The following is a 27,712-nucleotide window of genomic DNA, read 5'->3' as shown; positions in this document are numbered from 1 at the left end:
CTAAGAAATCAGCAGCAGGGCTGGCCCTGTGGCTTAGCGGTTGGGTGCACATGCTCTGCTACTGGCGGCCTAGGTTCAAATCCCGGGCACGCACCGACGTACCGCTTCTCTGGCCATGTTGAGGCCAAGTCCCACATACAGCAACTAGAAGGATGTGCAACTATGACATACAACTATCTACTGGGGCTTTGGAGGGGGGGGGGGAAGGAGGAGGATTGGCAATAGATGTTAGCTCAGAGCCGGTCTTCCTCAGCAAAAAGAGGAGGATTAGCATGGATGATAGCTCAGGGCTGATCTTCCTCACAAAAAAAAAAAAAGAAAGAAAAGAAATCAGTAGCAGTGGATCAAGAAATAATATCAAGATTAAGACTCAAAAAACTGGAGCAGTTTGGCAGAGGGGATAATTGAAAGGATCGTTTTTCCAGAAAAGGAAAATAATATCTAGTACAACTCTTTCTGACTTTATTCAATATTTTTCTTCCAATAATGTAGGACCTGGTATAGTGATAAAGAGTATAATAGCTCAGTTTCCCATTGTAGTGTAACCCTACCTTATTATCCTGGCTTCTTATGTAATTTTATATTAAAATGGTAACATTTGAGATTGTAGAACTTAAAAAATTATTACAGTACCGAAAAAGGTACTACAGGAGAACCTTTTCCTCCTTCGAAGAACATATATATTCAATTATCCCTTAAGATTTGTGCACTTTGCTATATATACCTCAACTAAAACAAAATTATTCTGTTTGGTATCACTTCTATGTAAGTAAATATTTTTGCTAACTTGATCTAGTACCCAAAGAAAGAGCCTCTCAGCCTACCTCCTTCATGTTAATGAATCAACATCCCCAGAAACAATCAGCTTTTATAAGATATAAACTAAATTTTTCACAATTGTTAAATGTCCTGAGTTTATTTATTTCTGAATGTAAACAAGGTTTTTGTTGTTAAAGAACCTGGAAGGCTTTTTACAAAATATGCAACTCACCATCAAAATAGAAACTTATAAATTGAGCTTTGGGGAATTTACCTTTGAATTGATGCTTCAGTTAATGTGTTTTGTATCAGGATATTTTTCATTCTGTACTAAAGAAGCAGATAGTTTCGATTTATTATTCAATAAGAGTGAATTTGGTATGTCTTTAGGATTAGGTAGAGTAGGTTTTTAGACTGTGTTCTGTCTCATTCTTCTTCACTGGAATAAATTAAATGAGTAGAAAACTTAGGAAGGAAAAAGGCAGTCAGAGAGAATATATGCATGGTTCTCTCTTAAAGAGTAGACCCTGTGTCCTTGGTGAGAACTTGAGTTTTCTTTTAGCATACATCCCCTTGGTTTAGGATCTGAGGGGTTACATTATTTCTGTTATTTCTCTCAATGATATAAATAAATTTTTAAATCTTTCAAATAATCCAGTCTGAAATAATTTTGAAATTTTTCTACATCTTATTTTGCAAAGGTATTAAAAGCTAAAGCTAAACATACAGTTGCATCTGTGCTTTCATTCCCATTATGTAAAAATTATGGTTTAAGCCATATAAGGTTTTTTGGGGGCATTATTGGGTTTGGTTATTTATAGTATATTAGAAATAGGAAGCAAGCTCCACCAAGGGACTTTACTATATTTAGTTTTCCCTCTTTCTCCTCTCTCCCCCTCCCCTTGCCTCCCACTCCCCTCCTTCCCTCTCTCTCTTATTGACCTTAGTAAATTTTGCATATTTTCTGATAGATTAATTCCAGGTGACTTTGGTCAATATGCTTAGCACTTATGATAGTGTTTACATAGTTTTGTGTGCTTTTTATAGGTAGGAGGAACCCTACCGCACTAGAACTTCCTCCTTAGAATTTCCTCTGAAACATTCTAATTTTCCGTCCTTACTACCACCAAAAACAGTTGGCCTTATGTTTTTTAAGTGGTAACCTGAATAGTCAGTGGTAGAATCAGACTGGGAAGAATTTGAATATTTTCAGAGAAAATGTGTTTTTAAACCAATATGCTAAACCACAAGAACCCAGAGTTCTTTCCTTTGAGTTCTGCATTAATGTTTGTGCTTCTGAATTGAAGTGAAGCAGACTCTATTCTGTAATATCAAGCCATAAAAATGTCTGACCATTTTCTTTTTCAAAAAAACTTTTGTTTATAAAATCACAGTTAGATCCATTATAGGCTTTGGGACTTTATATATGATAGTGCACAGTAATCATGCAACAGATACTTCTTTGGAAGCAAAACAAACAAATAAAATTCATCTATATGATCTGTGAACTTGGACTTTTTCTCAAGGATGCTTAGGTATACCCTGTTCCCTTACATGGTCTCTTTATCTTTTTTTTTTTTTGGTGAGGAAGATTGGCTAACACCTGTTGCCAATCTTCTTCTTTTTGCTTGAGGAATGGCCCTGAGCTAACATCTGTGCCCATCTTCCTCTGTTTTGTATTTGGGTCACCACCACAGCATGGCTTGATGAGTGGTGTAGGTCCTTACCTAGGATCTAAACCTGTGAACCCGGGCCACCAAAGCAGAGTGCGCACTTAACCACCACGCCACCGGGCCAGCCCCTGTAGTCTCTTTATCTTAAAGAGAGAGAAGAAAAATAAGACTAGTGATTGTCACAGCTCTGGAAATTTGGCCTAACTTTAATAATAATGACACTATTGATTGAGAGTTTATCATGTACCAGACACCATACTGGGCACTTACATTATATGCTGCCCTCACAAAGCAATTTGAAATAATAATAGATCTCACTTCCCAGAAAAATATGGAAAATCATTATACTTTGTGATCGTCTCTTGCTAGGCACTCTCCCTTTCAGTTTATGGATTTCTAGATAAAGAAACTCAGTAAGAACTAATGGGAAGAACAGAGATAACCAAGACTAATAAGAGATTTTAGAAATTTGAAAATAATAGAAATACCAATAAAAACAAAGCAGGCTTACCACAGCGACATAAATGATAGTACCAAAAGGAACTCATCAAGATCCAAGTATCCTAACACTTAGTATGTTGTTTATTACTTTTCTCCAATAATTTTTCTTAGACTTAAATATAATTGGAAAGTATTTAATCAAAGAAATTTAAATTTAACAAAGCAACTTAATTTCCCAAAGAATAAATATAAGCTAGAATCTTTTGAATATTAATGGAGCCTAGCGAGCATTCTCATATGTAAATTCAAAATATTCTTATGTTCTAATACAAGTCCCAAAAGCTTTAATAAACTTTAATAAACCAATTTAACCATTAAATGTCTTAGGAAAACAAGGTTTATAAAATCAGAGGTTGTTTAGCTCATATAGTTGTCCTTATATATTTAATGTTGAAATAAAGAAAAACTGCAAATATTTTGAAATTATTAACTTCAGAAAAGCAGTTTTTCTCCCAGTTTTTAATGTGATTATGTGACCTTGCTATGTGAATAAAAGAATGAGAAAATGATATAAACTGAGTTCAGTCATTCAATGTCAAACAAATATTTATTGAGCACCTACTGTGTACCAAGTACTGTTTGAGGCGTTTGGGATACATTAAAGAAAAAAAAAAAAAGGTCCCTGCCCTCTTGGAACCTACATTTTCACAGGGGAAATGGACAATAAACATTATAAGTAAGTGAACTTATATACAGATCTTCCTCAACTTACATTGGGGTTATGTCCCAATAAACCCATCCTAAGTTGAAAATATCATAAGTCAAAAATGCGTTTAATACACCTAATCTACCGAACATGATAGTTTAGCCTAGCCTACCTTAACCATGATAAACGTGCTCAGAATACTTACATTAGCCTACAGTTGGGCAAAATCATCTCACATGAAGCCTATTTTATAATAAAATATTGAATAGCTCATGTAATTGATTGACTACTGTACTGAAAGTGAAAAACAGAATGGTTGTGAGTGTATCGGTTGTTCACCCTCATGATCCTGTGGCCCACTGGGTGCTGCAGCTCCCTGCCCAGCATCACGAGAGAAAGAGAGAGGATTGTACTGTGTACCGCTATCCTGGGGAAAGATCAAAGTTCAGAATTCGAAGTATGGTTTCTACTGAATGCCTATGGCTTTTGCACCATCGTAAAGTTGAAAAATCTTTAGGGATGTATTATATCAGGAAATAATAAGGACTATGAAAAACAATGGAGCATTGAGAAGAGGGGTTGGAAGGGATAATCAGGCTGCAATTTTAAATCAAGAGGTCAGGGTAGGCCCTCACTGAGAGGATGACATTTAAACAAAGACTTGAAGGAGATAAGTAAGGTTGGTCAAGAGGATATCTGGAGGAAGAACCCTCCAAGAGAAAGGAACAGCCAGTGCAAAAGGTCTCAAGGAGTGTGCCTAGAGATTTGAGGAAGAGCAAAGAGACCAGTGTGGCCGGAGAGTTGTGAGCAAGGGAGAGAATATTAGACATGTGTGAGGGTAGACAGGTAACAGGTAGCTGGGATCCAGATTCTGTAAGGACTTTGGGCTTTATTCTGGAGTGAGATGGGGTGCCATTGTACAGTTTTCAGTAGAGGAGTGACATGACTAACTTGTGATTTAAAGGAGTCAGTTGGGCTAGTGTTGATAATTGACTGTAGGAGGGCAAGGGCAGAAACAGACTATTTAAGAGGCTATTGCAATAATCCAGGCAAGAGATATTGGTGGTTCAGACCAGAGTGACAGTAGTGAGAAGTGGTTACATTCAGGGCTCATTTTGAAAGCAGAGCCCCCAGGATTTCCTGACAGTTTGGATGTGGGATGTATGAGAAAGAGGGGAGTCAAGAATGACCACAAGGTGATTTGCATGACCAATTGGAAGGGGTTGGGATTTCCCTCAACTGAGATGAGGAAGGCTGCAGGTGGAGCTGGTGTGGGAGATGGAGGCATGTGAGAAGATCAGTTTTGGACAAGTTAACTTTGAGATGTCAGACAGGCACTTGGACTGGAGCTGTAAACTGGGAAGTCATTAGCCTGTAAATGATAGTAAACCTACACCCGTGAAACTGGACAGAAGTTGCCTGGTAATTGGGCATCAACAAGGCAGGAAGGTAGCTGAAAACTAACTTTACCTATCTCACAACTTTGATGGCATCAGTATTGCTGATAGCCCAGTTCTTCTGACCCAATTAAGGACCAAAACCAATTATTCTCAGCGTTTTTGGCCTAAGTAATATACCTTACGTGAAGTAGTAAGCATTCAAAAAAACATTTCTTTTCCTTTCATGCATCTCATCATTTAAAAGTCAAGGCAGCTTAAATGGAGGATGTTTGCATTTAGCCTCTTCACTCTTCAGTAGTCTTGATACAAGAAAATTATGAATGAATTACATTCACCTGTTTTACTAGAAAAAGACAAGTAATTGATTACTAAAGCATAAGGCAAAATATAGGGTAATATTAAGCTGAATGTGATAGTTACAGAGAAAAAAAATTCAAACGATAAAAACAGAAAACCAACCTATATTCCCTAGAGTACTGAGAAGCAATGTCACCAGTGGTTCCTGTACCTTGGGGCACATTGGAATTACCTGGGCATTGTTTTAAAATACTGACATTTGGCTCCTACTCCCAGACTTTCTGATTTGTTTAGTATGGGATGCAACCTGGGCATCAAGAGTTTTAGAATCTCTCCAGGTGGGCCTGGTGCGCGGCAAAGTTTGAGAGCTAATGTGATGTACACTATTTTTTTCTAATGGAACTATCACTAATAATCACAGTATTCAACTTCTGTTCCATAATTTTTCTTATTCTTTGATAGTGCCAAAAATGGAAGCAGTGTTAACAAAAGATTCTCTTGGGGCCAGCATGGCAGCATAGTGGTTAAGTTCCACACACTCTGCTTCAGCGGCCCGGGTTTGTGGGTTTGGATCCCAGGCACGGACCTACACCACTCATCAAGCCATGCTGTGGTGGCAACCCACATACAAAGTAGAGGAAGCTGGGCACAGATGTTAGCTCAGGGCCACTCTTCCTCAAGCAAAAAAGAGGACGATTGGCAACAGATGTTAGCTCAGGACCAATCTTCCTCAGCAAAAAAAAAAAAAAAAGGTTCTCTTGAGGGAATTATGCTAAGTAAAATAAGTCAGAAAGAGAAAGATAAATATTGTATGATCTCACTTATATGTGGAATCTAACAAAAAAACAAATTCATAGATAAAGAGAATAGATTGGTGGTTGTGGAATGGAGGGGGTACAGAATGGGTGAAGGGGGTCAAAAGGTACCAACTTCCAGTTATAAAATAAATAAGTCATGGGGATGTAATGTACAGCATGGTGACCATAGTTAAGAGAGTAGAATTTAAAAGTTCTCATCACAAGAAAAAAGAATTTGTAACTATGTGTGGTGATGGATGTTACCTAGAAAACAAACAAGCAGAAAGTTCCTCAAGGCAGAGTAAATGAGCTCTAAATCATGCAAATAAGAAATCACTGTCGTAATTTGTTGTAGATTTATAGCAGCTGTTCACCTGGCCATTTATTTATAGCGTAAGTGAACCCCAAATTGGAGGCAGCTGTGATGTATGGTAGCTGCAACAGACTTGAAGTGAGAAGACTTGGATTCCAATCCCAGTTCTTTCACTTATTAGCAGACTTACAAAAGGTAATTCATTTAACCTTCCTGAAATTCCGATTTCTTTCTCCCTAACATGAGAATAACCAAAGCAATTTTGTATGGTTGTTATAAATATTTTTAAAAGCTAATGTATATGAAGGTAAATTATGAATAACTATATAAAGGTATTAAAGAATTATTATTTGAAAGGATTTTTCTTAACCTTAGAAGTGACAACGTTGTAAAATGCAGTAATTTCCTGGAAGTGAATAGATTATTATTTTTTTCCGTATTTTTTTCACTGCCTTAAGAATGGAGCTCTGCATACAGTAGGTAATAAATGCTATTGAACTTAGCATGTTTAGTAGAGGGAGTGTTATTTTGTATTTATTTCCTATACAGTGTATTAATATGAGAAAAACATAAACTTTGGACTCAGACCTGGGTTTCAACACAGATGGTGTCACTTATTAGCAAATTTGTGTCAGTAGACATGTACTAAGTCTCAAGTGTCTTTCTCTTTATATAGGGGATAGTAATGGATCCCTTCCAGGGCTGTTGTGTGAGTTTCAAGTGTAGAGCACCAGGCATAATGGCGGGCACAGAGCTGGCTGGAAAGGTTCATTCCCTTCTTCCCTCCAGGAGTACAGTATTCTTGGGATAGTAATTGTACAGTCTGAGTAATAATAATTTCTCAATAGCTAAAAATTCTTAACGGTTATTTTTTGTTTTGCTGATTTCTATATCATTTTAACTTGTGTGTCCACCTCCCCCCACCATGAACGCTTTGAAAAGCAGTGTTTATTTTGCATGCTTTTTCAGATAATAAAAAAAGCCATTTTAGCTTGGCTTACATCATGGAAAGCACAAAGGAGAAGAATGACAATTACAAAGATGATCTTCTGCTTAGGATGGGACTTAATGATAATAAAGCAGGAATGGAAGGATTGGATAAAGACAAAATTAACAAAATTATCATGGAAGCCACAAAGGTATGTTTCTTGTTTCTTTCAGTATCTTTAGTTTACTAACTTTTTAACTTTCTGTTTAAAAGAAAAATCAGTAAGTTTTGAATATCCTTTTTATTATAATTTTTAATATTTTAATATATAATATTGTTAAACTCAAATGGGTATGGAACAATCTTCCTTCTGTTCTGTTGCTCTTGCCATCCAGTTTTCTACCTCACATGCACATAATATGCATGTAGAAGCAAAATAACATACATGTTCTTTTTCTCCCTTTTTCAACTCCAGTAGGAGAATACTGTAATCGTTGTATTTTTTGTTTTCATTTCAGTTAGTATAACTTGGAAATCTTTCTGTATAAGTAATTAAAGATGTTCTTTATTCTTTTTTATGCCTGCATGTATGAATATAATTTATTGAACCTGTCAGAATCTTTATTGATGGACATATAAGTCATTTCTAGTCTTTTATTTTTACAAACAATCCTACACTGAATAACCTTGTATTTCATAACTTTACATCTGTGCAGGTATAACTTTAGGAGAGATTCCTAGAAGTGGAATAATTGTTATGAATTGCTCAATCACCCTCCATAGTGGTTGTATCAACTCACACTTCCACTGCCAATATATGAGAGTATGTATTACCATGCTGCAACTGCGCCAACACAGTGTGTTACTAAACTTTTGGATTTGCCAATCTACAGTAATGTAGTGTAGCATTAACTTGTATTTTGCTTATGAAAAGTGAGATTGTGCATCTTTTCATATGTTTAAAGGCCACTTTTATTTCTTTATGTACAAACTCTCTTCTTCTTATTTACACAATTTTCCAGTGGATTATTGTTTATCTTTTGACTTTGCTTATGATAGTTTCTTCTGTGCAGAGGTTTTTATTTGTTTCTTTTTATGTACTTGAATTAGGCGACTACATACGGCTTTCTCCAAGGTCATAAAAGAATTCTTTAATGGTTTTTTCTGACCACTTTTTGGGTTTCATTTATATATTATAAAATATCCATGCAGAAAAGTGTAAAATTTCAGAGAATATCCTTATTCTTAGGAAATACATGCTGATATCCACAACTTACTTTGAAATGTTTTAGCCAAAAAACGGGGAAAGTCTGTGTGTGTGTGTGTGTGTGTGTGGGCGCGGGCACGTGTGTGCACGTATGCACGTGTGTAGGAATTGGGTGTGTGTGTGTGTGTGTGTGTACATATATAGGAGTTGGGGGAGAAACCAAATGTAGCAGAATATTAACCATTGGTAAATCTAGGTGAGGACCTATAGGTGTTCATTGCGCTGTTCTTTCAACTTTTGAAGATTTGCAAATTCCAAAATTAAAAATTGAGGGAAAAATAATTTCTTAAGTATATAAAGTGTAGATACAATTTTAAAAGTAAAAGAGAATTAAGAGAGAAAATAAGCAAATATAACATACGGACCCTGATTAGATCCTGGTTTAAACAAATGCATTTGGAACGTTTAGGGGAGTTTGAATATGGAGAGGGTACTAGATAATATTAAGGTATTATTGTTAATTTTATTAGCTGTGAAAATGTTATTATCATTACATGGGAAAATGGCCTTATTTTTAAAGATGTGTACTAAAATACTCTATGGAATACTAAATGTCATTGTATCTGTAGTTTACTTTAAAACAGTTCACTTAAAAAATCAGAGAAGGAAATATGGCAAAATGTTAACAGTTGTTAAATCTCAGTGATAGTTGTATATATGTGTTCATTGTACTAATCTCTCTATTTTTATGAGACTTCATCAAAATTTTAAAAAACAAAGGTAATCCTATGAGCCTAGTTTGCAGGTTAAGAAATAGAATATTTAAGTTACCCTAGATGTCCCTATCTTCCCTCTCTCTTCTCTGTGTCCCAGTACCATTTATTAAATAGTCCATCCTTTTCCTACTGATCTGCAGTGCTTTCTTCTGTTCCACTGGATTGTTTGTCTGTTCTTGTACCTATACGCATGATCTTAATTAATATTAAGTCTTGATGCCTGCTAGAACAAGTTCTTTTTTTGCTCTTTGTTCTTTTTCTTTTTTTTTTTTTTGTGAGGAAGATCAGCCCTGAGCTAACATCCGATGCCAAGCCTCCTCTTTTTTTTTTTTTTTTTTTTTTTTTTGTTGCTGAGGAAGATTGGCCCTGGGCTAACATCCGTGTCCATCTTCCTCTACTTTATATGGGATGCCACCACAGCATGCCTTGACAAGAGGTGCATCGGTGCACACCCAGGATCTAAATCGGCGAACCCAGGCTGCCAAAGCGGAGCATGTGCACTTAACTGCTGCACTACCTGGCCAGCCCCGTTCTTTGTTCTTTTTCAAGAGTATCTTGGGTATTCTTGAACTTTTGCTTTTCTTTATCAATTTTATATGATATGATATATATATTAATCATAGGAAAAATATGTATCCATATATCATATAATTGATATATATCGTGTGTATATCAATCATAAAATATATACCTCATATATTTTATATATTAAAATATTCATATTTTTCATATAATATATTCCTCTAATGGGGGGGCTTTATCATAAATATCTTTCTTTGTGTGTGTGTGTGAGGAAGATCAGCCCTGAGCTAACATCCATGCCAATCCTCCTCTTTTTTTGCTGAGGAAAACTGGCCCTGGGCTAACATCCATGCCCATCTTCCTCCATTTTATATGGGATGCCGCCACAGCATGGCCTGACAAGCAGTGCATCGGTGCGCACCCGGGATCCAAACCCGGGCCGCCAGCAGCAGAGCGCATGCACTTAACTGCTACACCACGGGGCCGGCCCCAAATGATATCTTTTTTAAATTGAAATTTTCTAATTGTTGCTGCTCCATTTAATGCAATTTACTTTTTTAAAACTTTTCTCAGAAAATTTTAAGCATACGCAAAATTAGAGAGAATAGTAAAGTGAATCCTCGGATAATCGTCATCCAACATCAGTAGTTATCAACATTTTTGCAAATATTCTTTCATCTGTTTAACTTATCTCTCCCTACTAAATTTTGGAGGAGGGGCGTGGAGTATTTTAAAAGAAATCCCAATAAACAGAACAAATTTCTAGAAATTCACAGTTTTCCAAAACTGATTGAAGACAGTATAGAGAATCTAAATACACCTATAACAAGAAAAGAAATTAAATTAGTAACTAAAAATCTCCCCCCCCCACACACACACAAAAAGAACAGTTCAAGATGGCTTCACTGGTGAATTTTTTTTTTTATAATTTTATTTATTTATTTTTTCCCCCAAAGCCCCAATAGATAGTTGTATGTCATAGCTGCACATCCGTCTAGTTGCTGTATGTGGGACGCTTATCTGACATTTAAAGAAGAAATAATACCAATACTCCATAAGCTCTTCTAGAAAATAAAGAAGGATGGAACACTTCACAACTCATTCTATAAGGCCAGTATCATCTTGATACCAAAACCAGACAAGCATAAGATTATAGATCATTATAAATGTAAAAGTCCTCCACAAAATATTAGCAAACCTAATCCAACAATATATAAAAAAGATTATGTACCATGATCAAGTGGGATTTATCTTAGGAATGCAAGGTAGTTTAGCGTCCAAAAATCAATTAATGTAATACACCACATTAATAAAATAAAGGGCAAAAAAACACATTGTCATCTCAATAGATGCAGGAAAAGCACCTACAGGCATTCATGCTAAAAGTTCTTAACAAACTTGAAATAGAAGGGAACTTTTGCAACCCAATAAAGAGTGTCTATAAAAACCTATAGTAATCATCATACTTTATGGTGGAAGACTAAATGCTTTCCCCCGAAAATCAAACAAGGCAAGGATGTCCACTCTCACATCTTCGATTCAACATACTCCTGAAAGTTCTAGCCAGTGCAGTCAGGCAATAAAAAGAAGTAAAAGGCATCTAGATTGGAATGGAAGAACTAAAACTGTCTCTCTGCAGATGTCATGAATGTAGAAAATCTTAAGGCATTTCAAAAGAAGTGCAACACTTGTGTCCTGAAAATTACAAAACTTTGCTGTGGGAAATTAAAGATCCAAAAAATGGAGAGACATTCTGTGTTCAAGGATGAGAAGACTCAATATTGTTAAGAAGGCACTTCTCCCCAAAGTGATCTATAGATTCAACGTAATCCCTCATCAAAATTCCAGGGGCTTTTTTTTAATGCAGAAATTGACAAGCAGATCCTAAAGTTTATATGAAAGGCAAAACACCTAAAATAGCCAAAACAGTTTTGAAAAGGAACAAACATAGAGGTCTTTGACTTTTCTATTTAAAACTTACTATCAAGCTACACTTATCAAGACAGTCTGGTACTGCCATAAGGCTAGGCATATAGAACAATGAAGCAGAATTAAGAGTCCAGAAATAAATCTTTATATTTATAGTGTATTGATTCCCCCCCCCCCCAAAGCCCCAGTAGATAGTTGTATGTCATAGGTGCACATCCTTCCAGCTGCTGTACGTGGGACGCGGCCTCAGCATGGCCTGAGAAGCGGTGTGGCGGCGCGCGCCGGGATCCGAACCCAGGTCGCCAGCAGCGGAGCGCTCGCACTTAACCGCCCCGCCACGGGGCCAGCCCTAGTGTATTGATTTTTGAAAAAAGTACCAAGGCAAAAGGATAGTCTGTTCAGCAAATAATGCTGGGACAACTGGATATCCACATGCAAAAAAGAGGAACTTAGACCCTCACCTCACGCCATACACAAAAATTAAGTCAAAATAGACTGAGATGTAAGAGCTAAAGCAATAAAACTTAGAAGTTAGGAGAAAATCTTTGAGACCTTTGGTTAGGCAAACATTTCTTAGATACAACACCAAAAGCACAGTCAATAAAAGAAAATGTTGACAAATCAGACCTCATGAATTTCAAAACATTTGCACTTCAAAAGACACCATTAAAAAATAAAAAGATAAGCAACATACTGGGGTAAATATTTGCAAAACGCTCATCTGGTAAAGGACTTACATCCTGAATATACAAAGAATTCTTACAACTCATTAATAAGAAGACAAACAACCCAGTCAAAAAATGGGCAAAAGATATCAATAGACATTTCACTAAAGAAGATATAAGAATGGCTCATAAGCACATGATAAGATGTTCAACATCATTAGTCATTGGAGAAATGCAAATTAAAACCACAGTGAAATGCCATTCACACTATTATAGCCTAGAATGGCTATAATAAATAAGACAGGCAATAACAAATGTTGGCAAGGATGTGGAGAAATTGGAACCTTCATACATTGCTGATGGGATTGTAAAATGGTTCAGCCACTTTGGAAAACAGTCTGGCAGTTCCTCAAAAGGTTTAGCATGGAGTTACCACATGACACAGAGATTCTACTCCTAGGTACATACCCAAGGAAAATGAAAACATGTCCACACAAAAACGTGTACGTAAATGTTCATTGCAGCATTTTTCATAATAGCCAAAAAGTAGAAATAATCTAAATGCCCATCAACTTGATGAATGGATAGATATTATGTTCAGTGATGGGATGATGGGTAATTTTCTAAAAGTTAATTTCTACATTTTCTTTAATGACTAACATTAAATTTTTAAAAATACTTTTTAAGTAAAAATGAAGGAGATAACCGATAACCCAACTGACTAAGGCCTTGCATATACCCCATGGATCCTGCCTAGGACACATTATTTTCTGAGTGCAGATCTGCACTCATTCAGAGACTTTGTACTGTGCTAAGTACAACAATTCTATGATGTAGGTGACTATAAATTCATTTTACAGATAAGGAAACTGAGACATAGAAAGATGAGGTAATTTTAGAGTCACCCATTAGTAAGTAGTGCAACTAAGTTTTGAATTCAATCATTCTGATTCTAGAGTCTGTACTCTTAGTCACCAGGTTATACTAAGTGATGCTTTCCTTATGCTATGTTTTGTTTTCCTGCATAGGGGTCCAGATTTTATGGAAATGAACTCAAGAAAGAAAAGCAGGTCAACCAAAGGATTGAAAATATGATGCAACAAAAAGCTCAGATTACCAGCCAGCAGCTAAGGAAAGCACAATTACAGGTATTAATTCAAATTGCTAAGTAAAGTGGAAGCTGGCAGAATAGTAATTGACAGTTAAAATGCATCATGGTCAAGTCATAATTGAAAACAAAGTAAAAGGTAAATGTTCCTTATTTTGTAAAGCATAAAAATTTAACAAATGCACATACTTTACTTTGTTAAACATTGGTCTACTCTTTTACATGAAGACTCCACACCTAGATGTTGTCACCTCCATTATACAGAAAAGTAAATGAAGGCTGAATTAGGTTAAGTAACTTGCCTGGCTTCATATGACAGGTAGTTGGCAGAGCTAGGATTTAATCCAAACTTACGTTCTTTTTATTATATATATACTTTGCAGCTAGAAAAGGCCACAAGATAAATGTGGCATGTTTCTGCAACGCTGATTTTGCCAAAAAGATTTGGGGGAACATGTTAACTAATTAAATTAGAAAGTACATAATTTAAAATACAATTGTGTTATAGTAAAACAAAAAGTCACATATAGGGTAGAATGCCAAATGTGCATGAATGTTTAAGATAAAACAGAAGACTTCTAAAAATTGGGGGGGCTTTTGGCTTCTCCAGCATCTTCAGGGAGTAAATACTCAGAGTTTCTTCTGGTATTAAAAGTTATTTCAGGAGAAAAGTTGGAGCAGAGCCAAGCTACAGGGTATCATTTGGTAGATAGAGAACTTAAAGCAGTCAAGGTTCTGCTAGTAAAACTAAGGGTTACTTTTTTGTGTGTGTGTGAGGAAGATCAGCCCTGAGCTAACATCCGATGCCAATCCTCCTCTTTTTGCTGAGGAAGATTGGCCCTGGGCTAACATCCGTGCCCATCTTCCTCTATTTTATATGGGACGCCGCCACAGCATGGCTTGACAAGTGGTGCGTCGGTGTGCACCCGGCATCCGGACCTGTGAACCCTGGGTCTGCCGAAGTGGAGGGCGCACTTAACTGCTGCACCACCAGGCCGGCCCCAAAGTTTACTTTTAAAGACAGCTTTACCCTCTATCGAAACCTGATTCAATTTAACAAAGCACTTTAGGCTATAACATAATGATAAAATTATAATATTAATCTACTGTTACAAAAGTCTTCTCGTGATAGTTTAGAGATTATAAATTTTATGTTTTCTTTACCAAACTATAATGTGTCATTTTGTTTGATAAATGCTGTCCTAGAGTGCAAGCTAATTTTTTATTTTCTGTGTTAAGTGGTCTGCTATCATGACAAGATGATTTTGTCTCTCAAATCGTCTTTTTTAATGCTTCATAGCATTCCACTGTGTGGAGGTCTGTACCACAACTTATTTACCTTCTCCCACCTTGGTTCCAGTTTTTTTTATACACAATCTTGTGATGATCATTCTTATTCACATGTCTTTTCACTCTTGTCCTGTTATTTTCACCAAAGATTATACCATTTTACATTTTCAAGATAAGAATGTTGGTTATCTCGCTTACTTGTTTAAAACTAGGTTTTATCAGTCTTTTAAGTTTTTGCTGATACAGTGTCCAAAATATTATTTCATGGTTGTTTTAATTTGCCCTCCTTTGATTATGACAGAGAGAACGTCTTTTCATTTATTTGCCATTAATATTTCCTTCTTGTGGAAATTTCCTCTTTTATTCTTTGTTAGGATACAGGCTAAGTAGCTGGCACAAGAGACTCAAAAATATAATGGTCCAAATAAGATAAGCGTTTCTTTCTCTCTCACATAACAGGCAAGTGGTTGTAGCTGGTCAGGTGGTTCTGCTCACCATAGTAATTTGAAGACCCAGGTTCTACATCATGTTGTTCCATCGTCCCCTAGTGTTATCCTTACTTGGATTGACAAAACTGGATTACCTCCAGTCAATATTCTAGCCCCTAGTAAGGAAGAAGGAACAAAGAAAAAAATCGAAGGCAAGTAATTTGCTATTAAAGAAGTGAAAAAGAAGTTGCACCGTTACTTCAGCTCACATTCTTTTGGCCAGAATTTAAGTTTCATGGCCACACCTAACTGCAAGAGAAGCTGTAAAATATATTCTCTAGCTGGGTGGCCATGTGCCCAGCTAAAAATCTATTACTATGGAAGGAAGAAAGAATGGATTTAGGGGTTCAACTAGCAGTCCAAAGCAATAAATATCCTTTGCCCACATTTCTAGAGGAGTCTGTATCTTTTTCTCTTGATTTATACATCTTATCATATATTAAGGATATTTTTTCTCTGCCATTTATTGTAAATATTTTTACAATATATTGTCTTTTGATTTTGCAGGGGTGTTTTCCTATACAGTTTTAAATGTTTGTGTAATCAAATTCAGCAGTATTAAAAAAAATTTTTTTCTTGGCTTTGCTGTTGTGCATAGAAAGTTATTCCTCACAACCAAGCCTAAATGTTCTTTTAGTATTTTTATAGATTTTGTTATATTCAAATCTGTAGTCCATTTGGAATTTTCTTGATGTAAGGTATGATGTGTTTTTTTTCTTAAATTGTATTATATTTTCCCTAAATGGTATTATTTTTCCTAAGTTGTGATTCTCTTGTCCCAACACCATTTATTGAATCATGAGTCCTTTCTCCACTGAATAGAAATGAGGCACTTCCATATACTAAATTCTCATTGTACTTGGATTTGTTTCTACACTGTCTCTTCTAATCAATTGAATCTTTTCCTGTATCAGTACTATGCAATTTTAATTATTGAATGATAATAATATAGTTTAATATCCTCCCTCATTACTCTTCTTTAAAAAGAATTTTTTTTCTTATGCATTGTTTCTTTCAAATAAATTTAAGCATCATTTCAGCAAGTTAAAAAAACTTCCCTTCTGGGGGCCGGCCTGGTGGCATAGTGGTTAAGTTTGCACGCTCCGCTTTGGCGGCCCAGGGTTCGCTGGTTCAGATCCCAGGGGCAGACCTACGCACTGCTTGTCAAGCCATGCTCTGGAGGCGTCCCATATATAAAATAGAGGAGGATGGGCACGGATGTTAGCTCAGGGCTAATCTTCCTCAGCAAAAAGAAGAAGATTGGCAACGGATGTTAGCTCAGGGTTAATCTTCCTCACCAAAAAAAAAAAAAATTCCATTCTGTCCACAATAACGTTGTTTTTAAATTGATTTAATCTTTAGGCAATTTACTTTCTGGACCTCTTTTTGGTAAATTTTATTGATCTATAGTCTATAAATATCTTTAATAAAGTTTTAAAGCTATAGGACGTATGAACAATATACGACATAACTTTTTGCTGTTCATACTACTTATTTTTAAAGCTCATATCCTTAAATATGCTAATAATCTGAAGGAATAGAAAATACCTTACATTGTGTAGCAGAACTTCATATTTTGTTAGTTTTAGTTGACTATTTCATGGGAGGCTCTCTGGCATCTTTTGCAAGGGGAATGGGAGGAAATGTGTTTTATGTTGATTGTTAAATTGTTTCATTTGTTGAGCTTCCTTTAAAAGAAATTATATAAATGGGAGGGGATTGAGGAAGTCCTAAGGAGTGTAGAATATCTGAGAAAACAGCTTTTCACGGGAAATGTGTTTCTATTTTAGAGTCATAAAATTTTCAAATAGTAGATTTTATTATTATGATAAGATGGTATGAACTATTGCTAGTCAAGCTGAGGTAAGTAACCTATGTAGGCATGAACTCCCATGATGTTTATTCAGAACTTCACCAAGTAGTATTCACCACCCCATCCCTCCTCATTAGACTCGTTAAAGGCACAATCATTTCTGCAGCTGCCAAAACGTCTTGTTATTATATGAGTTCACAAATTGAACGGACAAACATCCATGTTATATTAAATGGCTCCTACACAGACAATCAGTGCATTTCGACCATTTTAACAATTGATTTTATGAACTTAGATTTACTCAGCAATTTTTAGGGTAATGCTAAGTCAAGAAAATGAAAAACAGTATTTCTGAAATAGTCTCCTAAAAAGTAATCGAAAAAGGGGATTTTTAAAAATAAGACATAATGTGGATATAAAATACACCATTTGAGTCTGGTTTGAGCTTATTTCAATGTTAAAGACTTTTTAGGGGCTGGCCCCGTGGCTTAGCGGTTAAGTCCGCACGCACCACTACTGGCGGCCTGGGTTCGGATCCGGGTGCGCACCGACGCACTGCTTGTCTGGCCATGCTGAGGCAGCGTCCCACATACAGCAACTAGAAGGATGTGCAACTATGACATACAACTACCTACTGGGGCTTTGGGGAGAAAAAGGGAAAAAAAAAATAGGAGGAGGATTGGCAATAGATGTTAGCTCAGGGCCAGTCTTCCTCAGCAAAAAGAGGAGGATTGGCATGGATGTTAGCTCAGGGCTGATCTTCCCCACACACACACACACACACACACACACAAACAAAGACTCTTTAAAATCCATTTTAGGGAAGCATCATAAGATAATGGAAAGAGCACAGGCTTTGGAGTAACCTGGTTTCAAGGCTAGTTCTAACATTAACAGCTGTATGATTTAGGACAAATTACTTTTTTTTTTTTTGTGAGGAAGATCAGCCCTCAGCTAACATCCATGCTAATCCTCCTCTTTTTTTTTTTTTTTTTTTTTTTGCTGAGGAAGACATCTGAGCTAACATCTATTGCCAATCCTGCCTCCTTTTTTTTTGTCCCCAAAGCCCCAGTAGATAGTTGTATGTTGTAGTTGCACATCTTTCTAGTTGCTGTATGTGGGACGCAGCCTCAGCATGGCCGGACAAGCGGTGTGTCGGTGCGCGCCCGGGATCCAAACCTGGGCCGCCAGTAGCGGAGTGCACGCACTTAACCGCTAAGCTGCGGGGCCAGCCCTAGGGCAAATTACTTAATCTTACTGAACTTTAGTTTCCTCATCTATAAAATGGGAATAATAATTATTATCTCAGAATTATTTTGACCATTAAATGAGTTAACATAGGAAGCACTTAGCATATTATATGACACATATATGTACTCTACTTTTGTAATGTCACTTGTAAATGTCACTTCTACTTTTAAAATTATAGGTTAATATCATTAAGCCCTTACCATATCCCTAGATAAGTGCATTACATGAGTATCTCTTTTAATTCTTTCATCCTTTTGAGGTTGGTTTAGTCCCATTTTACAAATCAGGAAAGTAAGGATGAGAGGGGTTAACTTGCCCGCTGTCATGTAACTAATAAGTGGCAGAGCTGAGACCCAAATGAAAGGCCTTATTCTTAACCACTGTCACGCACACTGGTTCTGAACTGTAGCAAAAGGGATAACGTACACGTTAGAGGCTCAGGTCAGAACTTGAAAGTTATTTCGAGGGAAAATGGAAGAAAGGAAAATGTGAATGAGGATTTCAGAAGAAGAAACTTGACAAAAGCAGGGGTGGTAGATGTAGAAGGAAAAGAGTTCAGACAAGGGTGACTGATGAGAGAGAGTGAAGTGGAATGTGTGACTCAGTCAGTGGGGAGGTTTCCTTTTGGCAACGGTACACTTGCTTTAAGCACAGAAAAGACAGTAGATTGCTGAAAAAATTGTCATAGCTTTAATGTAAGAGTCTAAAGAAAATTTTTTCCCATTCGGTTTGCTATTTATTATCTTTTTCCTTCCCAGTGTTTCTGGGTTAAGATGTTTCAGATGCCACTCCCTTATTCTCAGTTGATTCATATCTTAGGCATGTTTTCTGGATTACTATAGAGTAGTTTTAAATCTACCCTTGTTTTTATTAGTCTCCATGATTTGTTTACATCTTTTTTTGTATCAGGATGCTATTCTCTAGTTTAAAGTTGAGGTACTGGAAGAAATAGTTGTTTTAAATCTGGGTAATAAATTGGACTAATGGGAAGTTCCATTTGTTAGGTGTGGTGTCTCACTGCGTGAGATCAGCCTTCTTGAAAATTTTTCTACGAATACTACTTCCTCTTTTTTAACCAGAAATAAATAGATAGATATCGGTATACATTTTATTCCTTCGACAGATAGATATCGGTATACATTTTATTCCCTCTCTCTTAGGAGTCTCCCTCCCCTTTCTCTCTTATGAGGAAAGACTTTAAAGGCAGATAAAGTTTTTCTCCTGATGGAACTCACAATTCAGTATCTAATACAATAAGTGCCATAGTAAGAGCAAGAAAACAACTAAGGGAACATTAAATTCTGTGGTGCAGAGGACAGAGATCCAGTTAAGTTACAGAGAGATATCTGAGCTGATCCTTAAAGGCTTTATGACAGAACTAGGAAGGGCGTTCTAGACAGAGGAACAGCCGGAAGAAGGCAGAGAGCACCCAGGTCATCCAGTGAGTTGTAGCCTAAACAGGAGCAGACCCTCTAGAAAGTCTCTCTGTGGCTACTGGAGACAAATATGATTCAAGGTGATTGTTTAAAAGAGGAGTTACAGTCTTAACCTGCAGCTAGTGAGCTGCTAGTGTCACTATAATGCTAAGAAGGAAGGCTATGAAAAAAAATTCTGCGGAAGGGAAGCAAGGTTGAAGTCCAGCCAGGGTTTGAAAAACTGAATTACACCCCTGTAACTCTCCACCTTTGAGGAAACCTGCTATGAGGATCTCCACATAATGCAAATTGCTTTCATTCCTGAGCTCACCCCACTTGCTTGTATTCTGGCTGTTTTTCCCTCAATTTTTGATTGCTTTGTTATGCAGCTATCCATTGATCATTTTAGAAATAGATCACATTTATTAGACTTGTCTCTGTGCCAGCCACTCCATGCTCTTCATGTCCTCCCTCTCCTTCAACAGCTTTCTCTATCTTCTCTCATGGTTTTACTTTAATGGTCCTACTGACTTCTTTCTATGTCACATAGATCAGACGGTCACACAGCCACCCCCAGCTGCAGGGCAAGCTGGGAAAGTGCATATTTAGCTTTTTCGGCCTCCATAGTAGAGGCCACAAAGAAGGAACCCTTGGGTATTGTTATGTTTGCTACAGAAACCCTTTTCTTACTGCTCTACTTTGGTTATTTCTAGCCCCATTCATTTCTCCTTCTTCTTATCAATCGAACTCTTTCTCTCTAGAGAAACAAAAAATTCTTTAAGATTCTTCACTAATATACTTGACATATATATTGAAGTTTTATGAAAGAATAAATTACAGCTACAATTTTCAATTTTGGTTTATATAGACTAACGATTATCAAATATTACCTTCATAAAAGCACTTCTGCAGAGGGCATGTTTACCTTGTGGTTTGGTACATTCAGTTGCGTGATACTCTTCAGCATAGACATCATATGACAAAGTAGTATAGTCTTTTTTTGTACATTTCCTTTATTGCTATTTTAAGACGTTAATATTAGGAGTCAGATGGGAGTTGTTTCTTTTACCTAAACTGAAGCTTTCAGTTACAATAAGTTGTCCTCCGAATTTATAAAGCAGTAGAATCCTTTGATACAAGCAGTTGGAATAGTTCATTCATTCAGTAAATATTTATTAAGTACCTATTATGTGCTTGTGGGTATTGAGAGATGAAAGAGTTGATAGGGAATGATATTTGAGAACAGAATGCCTATGTTCGTGAAAATAGAAGCAATTAGTAGCCTTAATAAACAATCAAATATACGTAGATAGGTGGGTGGATGGGAGGTTGGATGAGTGGATGGATAGATGGGCAAACAGAGACAGACAGATACCTACTAAAAGTAAAAATAATGTTATGATTAGTAGTGTTTCCATATTATGTTGTCTAAAAGTATGTTAACTTTTTAAAAATTAAGGTTGACAAATTTGCAATGGAATTAGAACAGAGCCGGGATCTGAACAATACCATAGTACACATTGACATGGATGCTTTCTATGCAGCTGTAGAAATGAGAGACAATCCAGAATTGAAGGATAAACCCATTGCTGTAGGAACAAGGAGTATGTTGGTAAGTAGGTAAAGATCAATGACAAAAAGGAAATTTCATAACATATTCAATTAAGCCTTACTGGCTCATGAAGGAGGAAGCCTTTATTGAGTTCTACCAGTTTGTCGAGTGTTTTTCTGGGTGCTTTATATGTGTTCAATTACTGAATCCTTTCAACATCATTTGAAGTACAAATTATTTCCATTTACAGATAAGAAAGCAAATTCAGAGAGGTGTTTAATAACTTGCCCAGTTACAAACCTGGTAAATGGTAGAGTGGCATTGTATCTTTCTGTTGCAAATTATATTTTTCTTAAGTAACTGTTCTAGTTAAAGAGAATAGAAGAAAGGAAAGGAAATATTATTCTAAAGCAGAGGTTTGCAAACAATGGCCTGCAGGCCAAATCCAGCCTGCTGCCTTTTTTTGTAAATAAAAGTTTATTGGAACACAGTCACACGCATTCATTTATTGTTTTTGTTGCACTGAAAGCGGAGTTGAGTAAATGCAACAGATCTGCAAAGCCTAAAGCAATTACTGTCTGGACCTTGACAGACAAGGTTTGCCAGCCCCAGTTCTAGAGTAACATATTTCATTAATATAGTACTGTGACTAAGTAGTTTTTCCCATGACTTGGAACCTTTGCTTTTCTGATTACTATGTGGCTTTTCCTTATTGCCACCCTAACCATAGAAAGTAAAGATGACCAAGATAGCTGTATGTAGCTAAAAATGTGTTGCGAATTAAAAATAGCAACTGGAATAGATGGGTTTGGGTATTAAAAAAACATATAAGAGAAACAAGGAGAGTTTTTCCCTGTTCCTAACTCCTTCCAATGCCTTAGACAGCTATAAACCTAATTCCTACTAAGTTTTTATTTTATTATAAAACTATAATCTGTTTGTTCATTGTCTGTGTTCCCATGAGTTTGCCGGCAACTAACAATCTTGATTCCAAAACAGTGTTTATTGAAAGGATACTCTCCTTCCTACAAATCATCAACTAATATTTGAAAAAATATATTTGGTTATTGTTTCCAAATTCAAAATGATTATTTGCTATATTTAAACAAAGATTGCTCTTTTTGTATGCTTAACTAATAGATTTCCCTTCTAGTAAGATTTGAAGCATAGTTGTTTTTGTCCTATTAAACTCATAAAAGTGTAGTAGTGTTGCATGTTTGATTATTCCAGTCTGTTAACACTTAGAATTCTTGTTTGAATAATTCGATGGATCCTTGAAATGTTCTAAGTTAGCACTCATAGTTAAAACTTAGACCCCGTAGCAGCTATTTATTGCTGCATAACAAACCCCTTCAGTACTTAGTGGACAACCATTTATTTGCTCATGATTCTGTAATCTGAGCAGAGTACAGGGGATGGCTCATCTCCACTCTGCTTGGGGTTGGCTACAGCTATTTAGCTGCGGCTGGAGGATCCAAAATGGCTTCACTAACATGCCTGTCACTTCGACTGAGGTGGCTGGAATGGCTTCCAGCTGGTGAGCTTTCCCCTCTCCGCATAGTGCATCATCATTTAGTAATCTAACCCAAGATCTTTACGAAGTTGCCAGATCCCAAAAAGCAAAGGCAGAAGCTACAGACTTTTTAATGCCTAGGCTTCAGGACTCACATGTCACTCCCTCACATTCTTTTGATCAAAGCAAGTCACAATGCAGGTCACTTGGCATGAGGAACTAGAACCCACCTTTTGAAAGGAAGAACTTTAAAGTATTGTGGCTGTGATTTACAGTCTACCACAAACCTAAAAGGTAAAGGAAGTCAGATCTAAAATTTTATTTCAGCTCTACTATAGATCTAGCTTTTATATCAGTTCCATTAGACTTATTTATATTTAAAGCATTGGTTTGTCTTTCTAGTGCTATTTCCATTTTCTGTTCCAGAATACTGACCAAGGATTAGCATAGTTTTGAGTACTATCAAGACTTTTTAAATGCCATTTGAAAACCATTAATGGCAAATTGATATTATTGTTCTGAAGTAACCCCTTCATTTGATAGATTCTGTTTTGTATTTCTTTGAATTTTCACTGAGATTCCAAAGATTCCATTTGTGATAAAATTTATTATAAATGGTAAATGGTACTGTGGTCCGCTACATTAACATAGACTGTTGTCAGCTATCATCGTCAACAGGATTTAATAAGGAATGTTCTCCTTTTCACTCTTATAGTTTTTTAGCTGCATCTCCTAAAGTCAAAATGTTTTCACCAAAAAGGATATTCAAACCTTAAGAAATAAAACTTATTTTTAAAAGTTCTTTTAAGCTTTAATCACTTCATTTTGGAGACTAGATTTGACTAACCATATATTAGACCTTTGATTTTTGTTCTAGATGAAAGATTTCCAAAATCCCAAATAGAGCAATTCCAAATCTATAATATTGCTTTCTATACTGTTACTTTCATGTAACATCTATACTATTTGTACTATAATATTACTTTATAGCTACACTTTACTATTACTATACTAATGCTTTTATGTAACATCACCCACTGTCATCCAAACTTTGTTATATACTATATTACAAGTATGCCTTAAAACCAATGAGTATGATCTCACTCATTAAGTTGTAGATAATAACAACAACAAACAAACACATAGAGACAGAGATTGGATTGGTGGTTACCAGAAGGGAAGGGGGGAGGGAGGAGGGCGAAAGGGATAATTCGGCACATGTGTGTGGTGATGGGTTGTAATTAGTATTTGGGTGGTGAACGTGATGTAATCTATGCAGAAATAGAAGTATAATGATATACACCTGAAATTTATACAGTATGGGGCCGGCCCCGTGGCTTGGTGGTTAAGTGCACGCGCTCTGATGCTGGTGGCCTGGGTTCGGATTCCGGGTGCGCACCGAGGCACCACTTCTCCGTCCATCCTGAGGCCGAGTCCCACATACAGCAACTAGAAGGATGTGCAGCTATGGCATACAACTATCTACTGGGGCTTTGGGGGGAAAAAATAAATAAATAAAAAAATCTTTAAAAAAAAAAAAAAAAGAAATTTATACAGTGTTATAAACCAATGTTACTGCAATAAACAAAAAATTTAAAAAAAAAATGAAGTTTAGTTACTGGAAATGTAAGAGAAATTTTTTTATTAGCACAGTCTTGCTTATTATTTGGTGTCCCATTATAAATATGGAGACAGCAGTGGGAGAAAGTCGTGGTATCATAATACCATGATAGGGTAAAGTCAAAGCTTGATTTGAGACAGTGACCTATAAAAGAAATTCCCTTGAATTGAATGTGCACATCAGTAATGTGTTTCTTATGAATGCATTGATCAATATTTCCATTTAGGTTTGTATATTTTTTCCCATGTGGTCCATTTTCTTTCAGTCTACTTCAAATTACCATGCAAGAAGGTTTGGTGTTCGTGCGGCCATGCCAGGATTTATTGCTAAAAGACTCTGCCCACAACTTATTATAGTGCCCCCAAACTTTGATAAATACCGAGCTGTGAGTCAAGAGGTAAGTCTGATGTCTCTCACCCCTGCTGTAGCCCTTCACTCATTTCCTGTCACCTACAGAGTCAAGTCCAAACGCCATAGCACATCAGAATTTGGCCTTAGCTTATCCCTTTAGTCTCACCTCCTACCACTTCTTCAGCTTGTATATTGAGTACTGAGCTGCATATGGTATCCAGAATATACCCTTCTATTTCCCAATTCTTTGCCTTTCCACATGTTTTTTCCAACTGCTTAGAAAACACTTATCTCCCCAGAAAACTTTGCATTACCTAAATTATAATCTAAATTAACTTTAGCTATTTTTTCTTTATATACAATATTCGTTTTCTTCTAGAATCACCTTATATTTCTAATTTACAGAATCTACTCATTATTTTCAACGTCTTTTCTAAATAAATTTTTTATTAATGTTTTTAAACAGTAACAAAATTCACTTATTTTGATTAGCTGCTTTCCTTGCCCTACATCCTAGTGAGGATGCTTATGAGCATTGAATGTCTAGGAGACTGATAATCAAAGAAAAAAGGGAATAATCTATTACTTTGAAAAGGATCTCTGAAGTATGAAGATTTGATTATTCACTAAAATTGCCTGAACTGTCATATGTGAAAAACCGCCATTTTCTCTATTTTTGATAACAACTGGACTATCATGCGAGTGCTAAAACTTAAGTCATAAAGTAAAATTTTAGAAAGCTACATCAAACACTTTTAGACTACTGTGGTAAAATGCAGTGTGTTAAAGACTACTGTTTGAATTGAAACGCTTAAAAAGTGATGGGCTAGGGGCTGGCCCAGTGGCGTAGCAGTTAAGTGCGCATGCTCCGCTGTGGCAGCCCGGGGTTCACGGGTTCGAATCCCGGGCATGCACTGCCGCACCGCTTGTCAGGCCATGCTGTGGCGGCATCCCATATAAAGTGGAGGAAGATGGGCATGGATGTTAGCCCAGGGCCAGTCTTCCTCGGCAAAAAGAGGAGGATTGGTATTGGATGTTAGCTCAGGGCTGATCTTCCTCACACACAAAAAAAACGATGGGCTAGCGCCTATTACTATTTAGTCATGCAGATGATCTTAGATTTGCTACTCTTGTTTGTATTCTACCTCATTTCCCCTAGAAATGAACCCCCCCAGATTAAAATGATACTCCACCCCAAATTTTTAAAAAAATTGTTTTTCATTCTTTCAAAAATAGTCTGAAGAGGTGGGGGGCTGAAGGAGAAGCACGTTCACATTTGGTTATGGCTTGTGTCTTGTACTGTATTCCTAATTAGAAAGAGAGAAAATGCTAACCACAAATATTATAGGTTTTAAATAAGTCTGAAAATCTTTCAAGATTTTGTGAGAAAGAATTTTTTAAGTCCTACTCTAACTCAGTAAAAGTTCTGACAGTATGACAATGAGACCTAAATTGTTTTTAGTTATCTTTAGTCTAGTTATTTACATACATTGGAGAAATCTTCAAATTTGAGCAGGATCTAACTAGTTTATTTGCAGATAACAAATGAGTTCTTACGTGTAAATGAACTACACACATTCACTGACTATAAAAACATTAATCTTTATGGGTTGGTTTAAAAGTTTAAGGAAAAGCCATTTTTGTTTTATTCAAAAGACTGGAATAGCTTTAACTGCTCTCAAAGCCTAAGTGCTTGATTTTTACTGGAACATGTCTATTTTCGTTCTTAAAGCAGTATCGTATGTAAAGGAAATTAGTGAGTACTCAATGTCTCTTAGGAATACTTCTCATTCAGAATAGTCTTAGTTGGCTGCCAACCACAGAGTTTCATTTTCACTAGAAAGATTCCATTTGAGTACATTATAAAAATGGTTTCTTCTACAAGAACAAAGCTAATTAAGGTACACTCTGAGTAAAGCTTGGCAAAGTTTTATGTCACCATTTTCTAAAATTACCTTTGACTCAACTGTTCATAATTATATTAAACTAAAAAGCTTTCTTTTTATAAAATATAAAATAAGGTTTTCTCATGACACAGCAGACAGCTTTTAAATACTGGATGAAACATAATTCAGCAAATATGTTTTTCTAATATACATATTTTGACAGTCATTTCCTCTGATTTCAGCTAACTTCAGTGGTCAAAAAAAAATTCATAATTTCATGTAATAAAACTATCTTATATAAAAGGCGTTTGTAGGGGCCGGCCCCGTGGCTTAGCGGTTAAGTGCGCGTGCTCCGCTACTGGCAGCCCGGGTTCGGATCCTCAGCCATGCTGAGGCAGCGTCCCACATACAGCAACTAGAAGGATGTGCAACTATGACATACAACTATCTACTGGGGCTTTGGGGAGAAAAAGGGGGAAAAAAAGGAGAAGGATTGACAATAGATGTTAGCTCAGGGCCGGTCTTCTTCAGCAAAAAGAGGAGGATTGGCATGGATGTTAGCTCAGGGCTGATCTTCCTCACACACACACATACACACAAGGCGTTTGTAGAATCATACAGAGATTCTGATCTCTTTAATTATTTCTTTTATCCCAAGATGCAACTCCAGACTTTTCCCCATCATTTAATATAGTCACGCACATATGCTACAGATTTTGTCATTTTTTTCCATTCTAAATCCTCATAGTTGAGCTTTGTTTTCCTGAAGGGATGCATGCACTAATGTGTGTATTAAGTGGAGTTTTATCTGTATATTACAATTAATTGAAATAGAACTACTTTCTAAAGCAATGTAATACCTTTATGTAAGATTATTCCTTTTTAAAATGAGCAAAAACCATCATAAAGGGTGAGAGGGAGCAAGATCCTATTGTTTCCACTTCTGCTTTTGACCAGCTACCTAAAATTATGTTGCTTAACCATTTTTTCTGTACCTACCGGAATAATGTT

General features: G+C 36.4%; 1 protein-coding gene across 4 annotated transcripts in view; it reads left to right on the top strand.

Annotated features, from left to right (window-relative positions):
- POLK (DNA polymerase kappa) overlaps positions 1-27,712 on the top strand; it is a 66,496-nt gene that overhangs the window by 18,087 nt on the left and 20,697 nt on the right. For 2 of the 4 annotated variants that reach the window (XM_087430156.1, XM_014794251.2), the window contains exons 2-5: positions 7,356-7,525; positions 13,442-13,561; positions 21,238-21,390; positions 24,730-24,861. In XM_087430156.1, the coding sequence (XP_087286282.1) occupies positions 7,391-7,525; positions 13,442-13,561; positions 21,238-21,390; positions 24,730-24,861 (540 nt within the window). In that variant the 5' untranslated portion in view covers positions 7,356-7,390. Of the gene's footprint in view, positions 1-7,355; positions 7,526-8,030; positions 8,138-13,441; positions 13,562-21,237; positions 21,391-24,729; positions 24,862-27,712 lie in introns of those variants that run through there. The other 2 variants (XM_087430157.1, XM_087430158.1) reach the window with 2 other exon arrangements.

The sequence above is a fragment of the Ceratotherium simum genome, chromosome 4, assembly GCF_057802395.1.
Source record: "Ceratotherium simum simum isolate JZ-2026a chromosome 4, ASM5780239v1, whole genome shotgun sequence".
NCBI lineage: Eukaryota > Metazoa > Chordata > Mammalia > Perissodactyla > Rhinocerotidae > Ceratotherium > Ceratotherium simum.
Note: the sequence above shows the minus strand (reverse complement) of the source record. Positions and strands in the feature narration are given on the sequence as shown.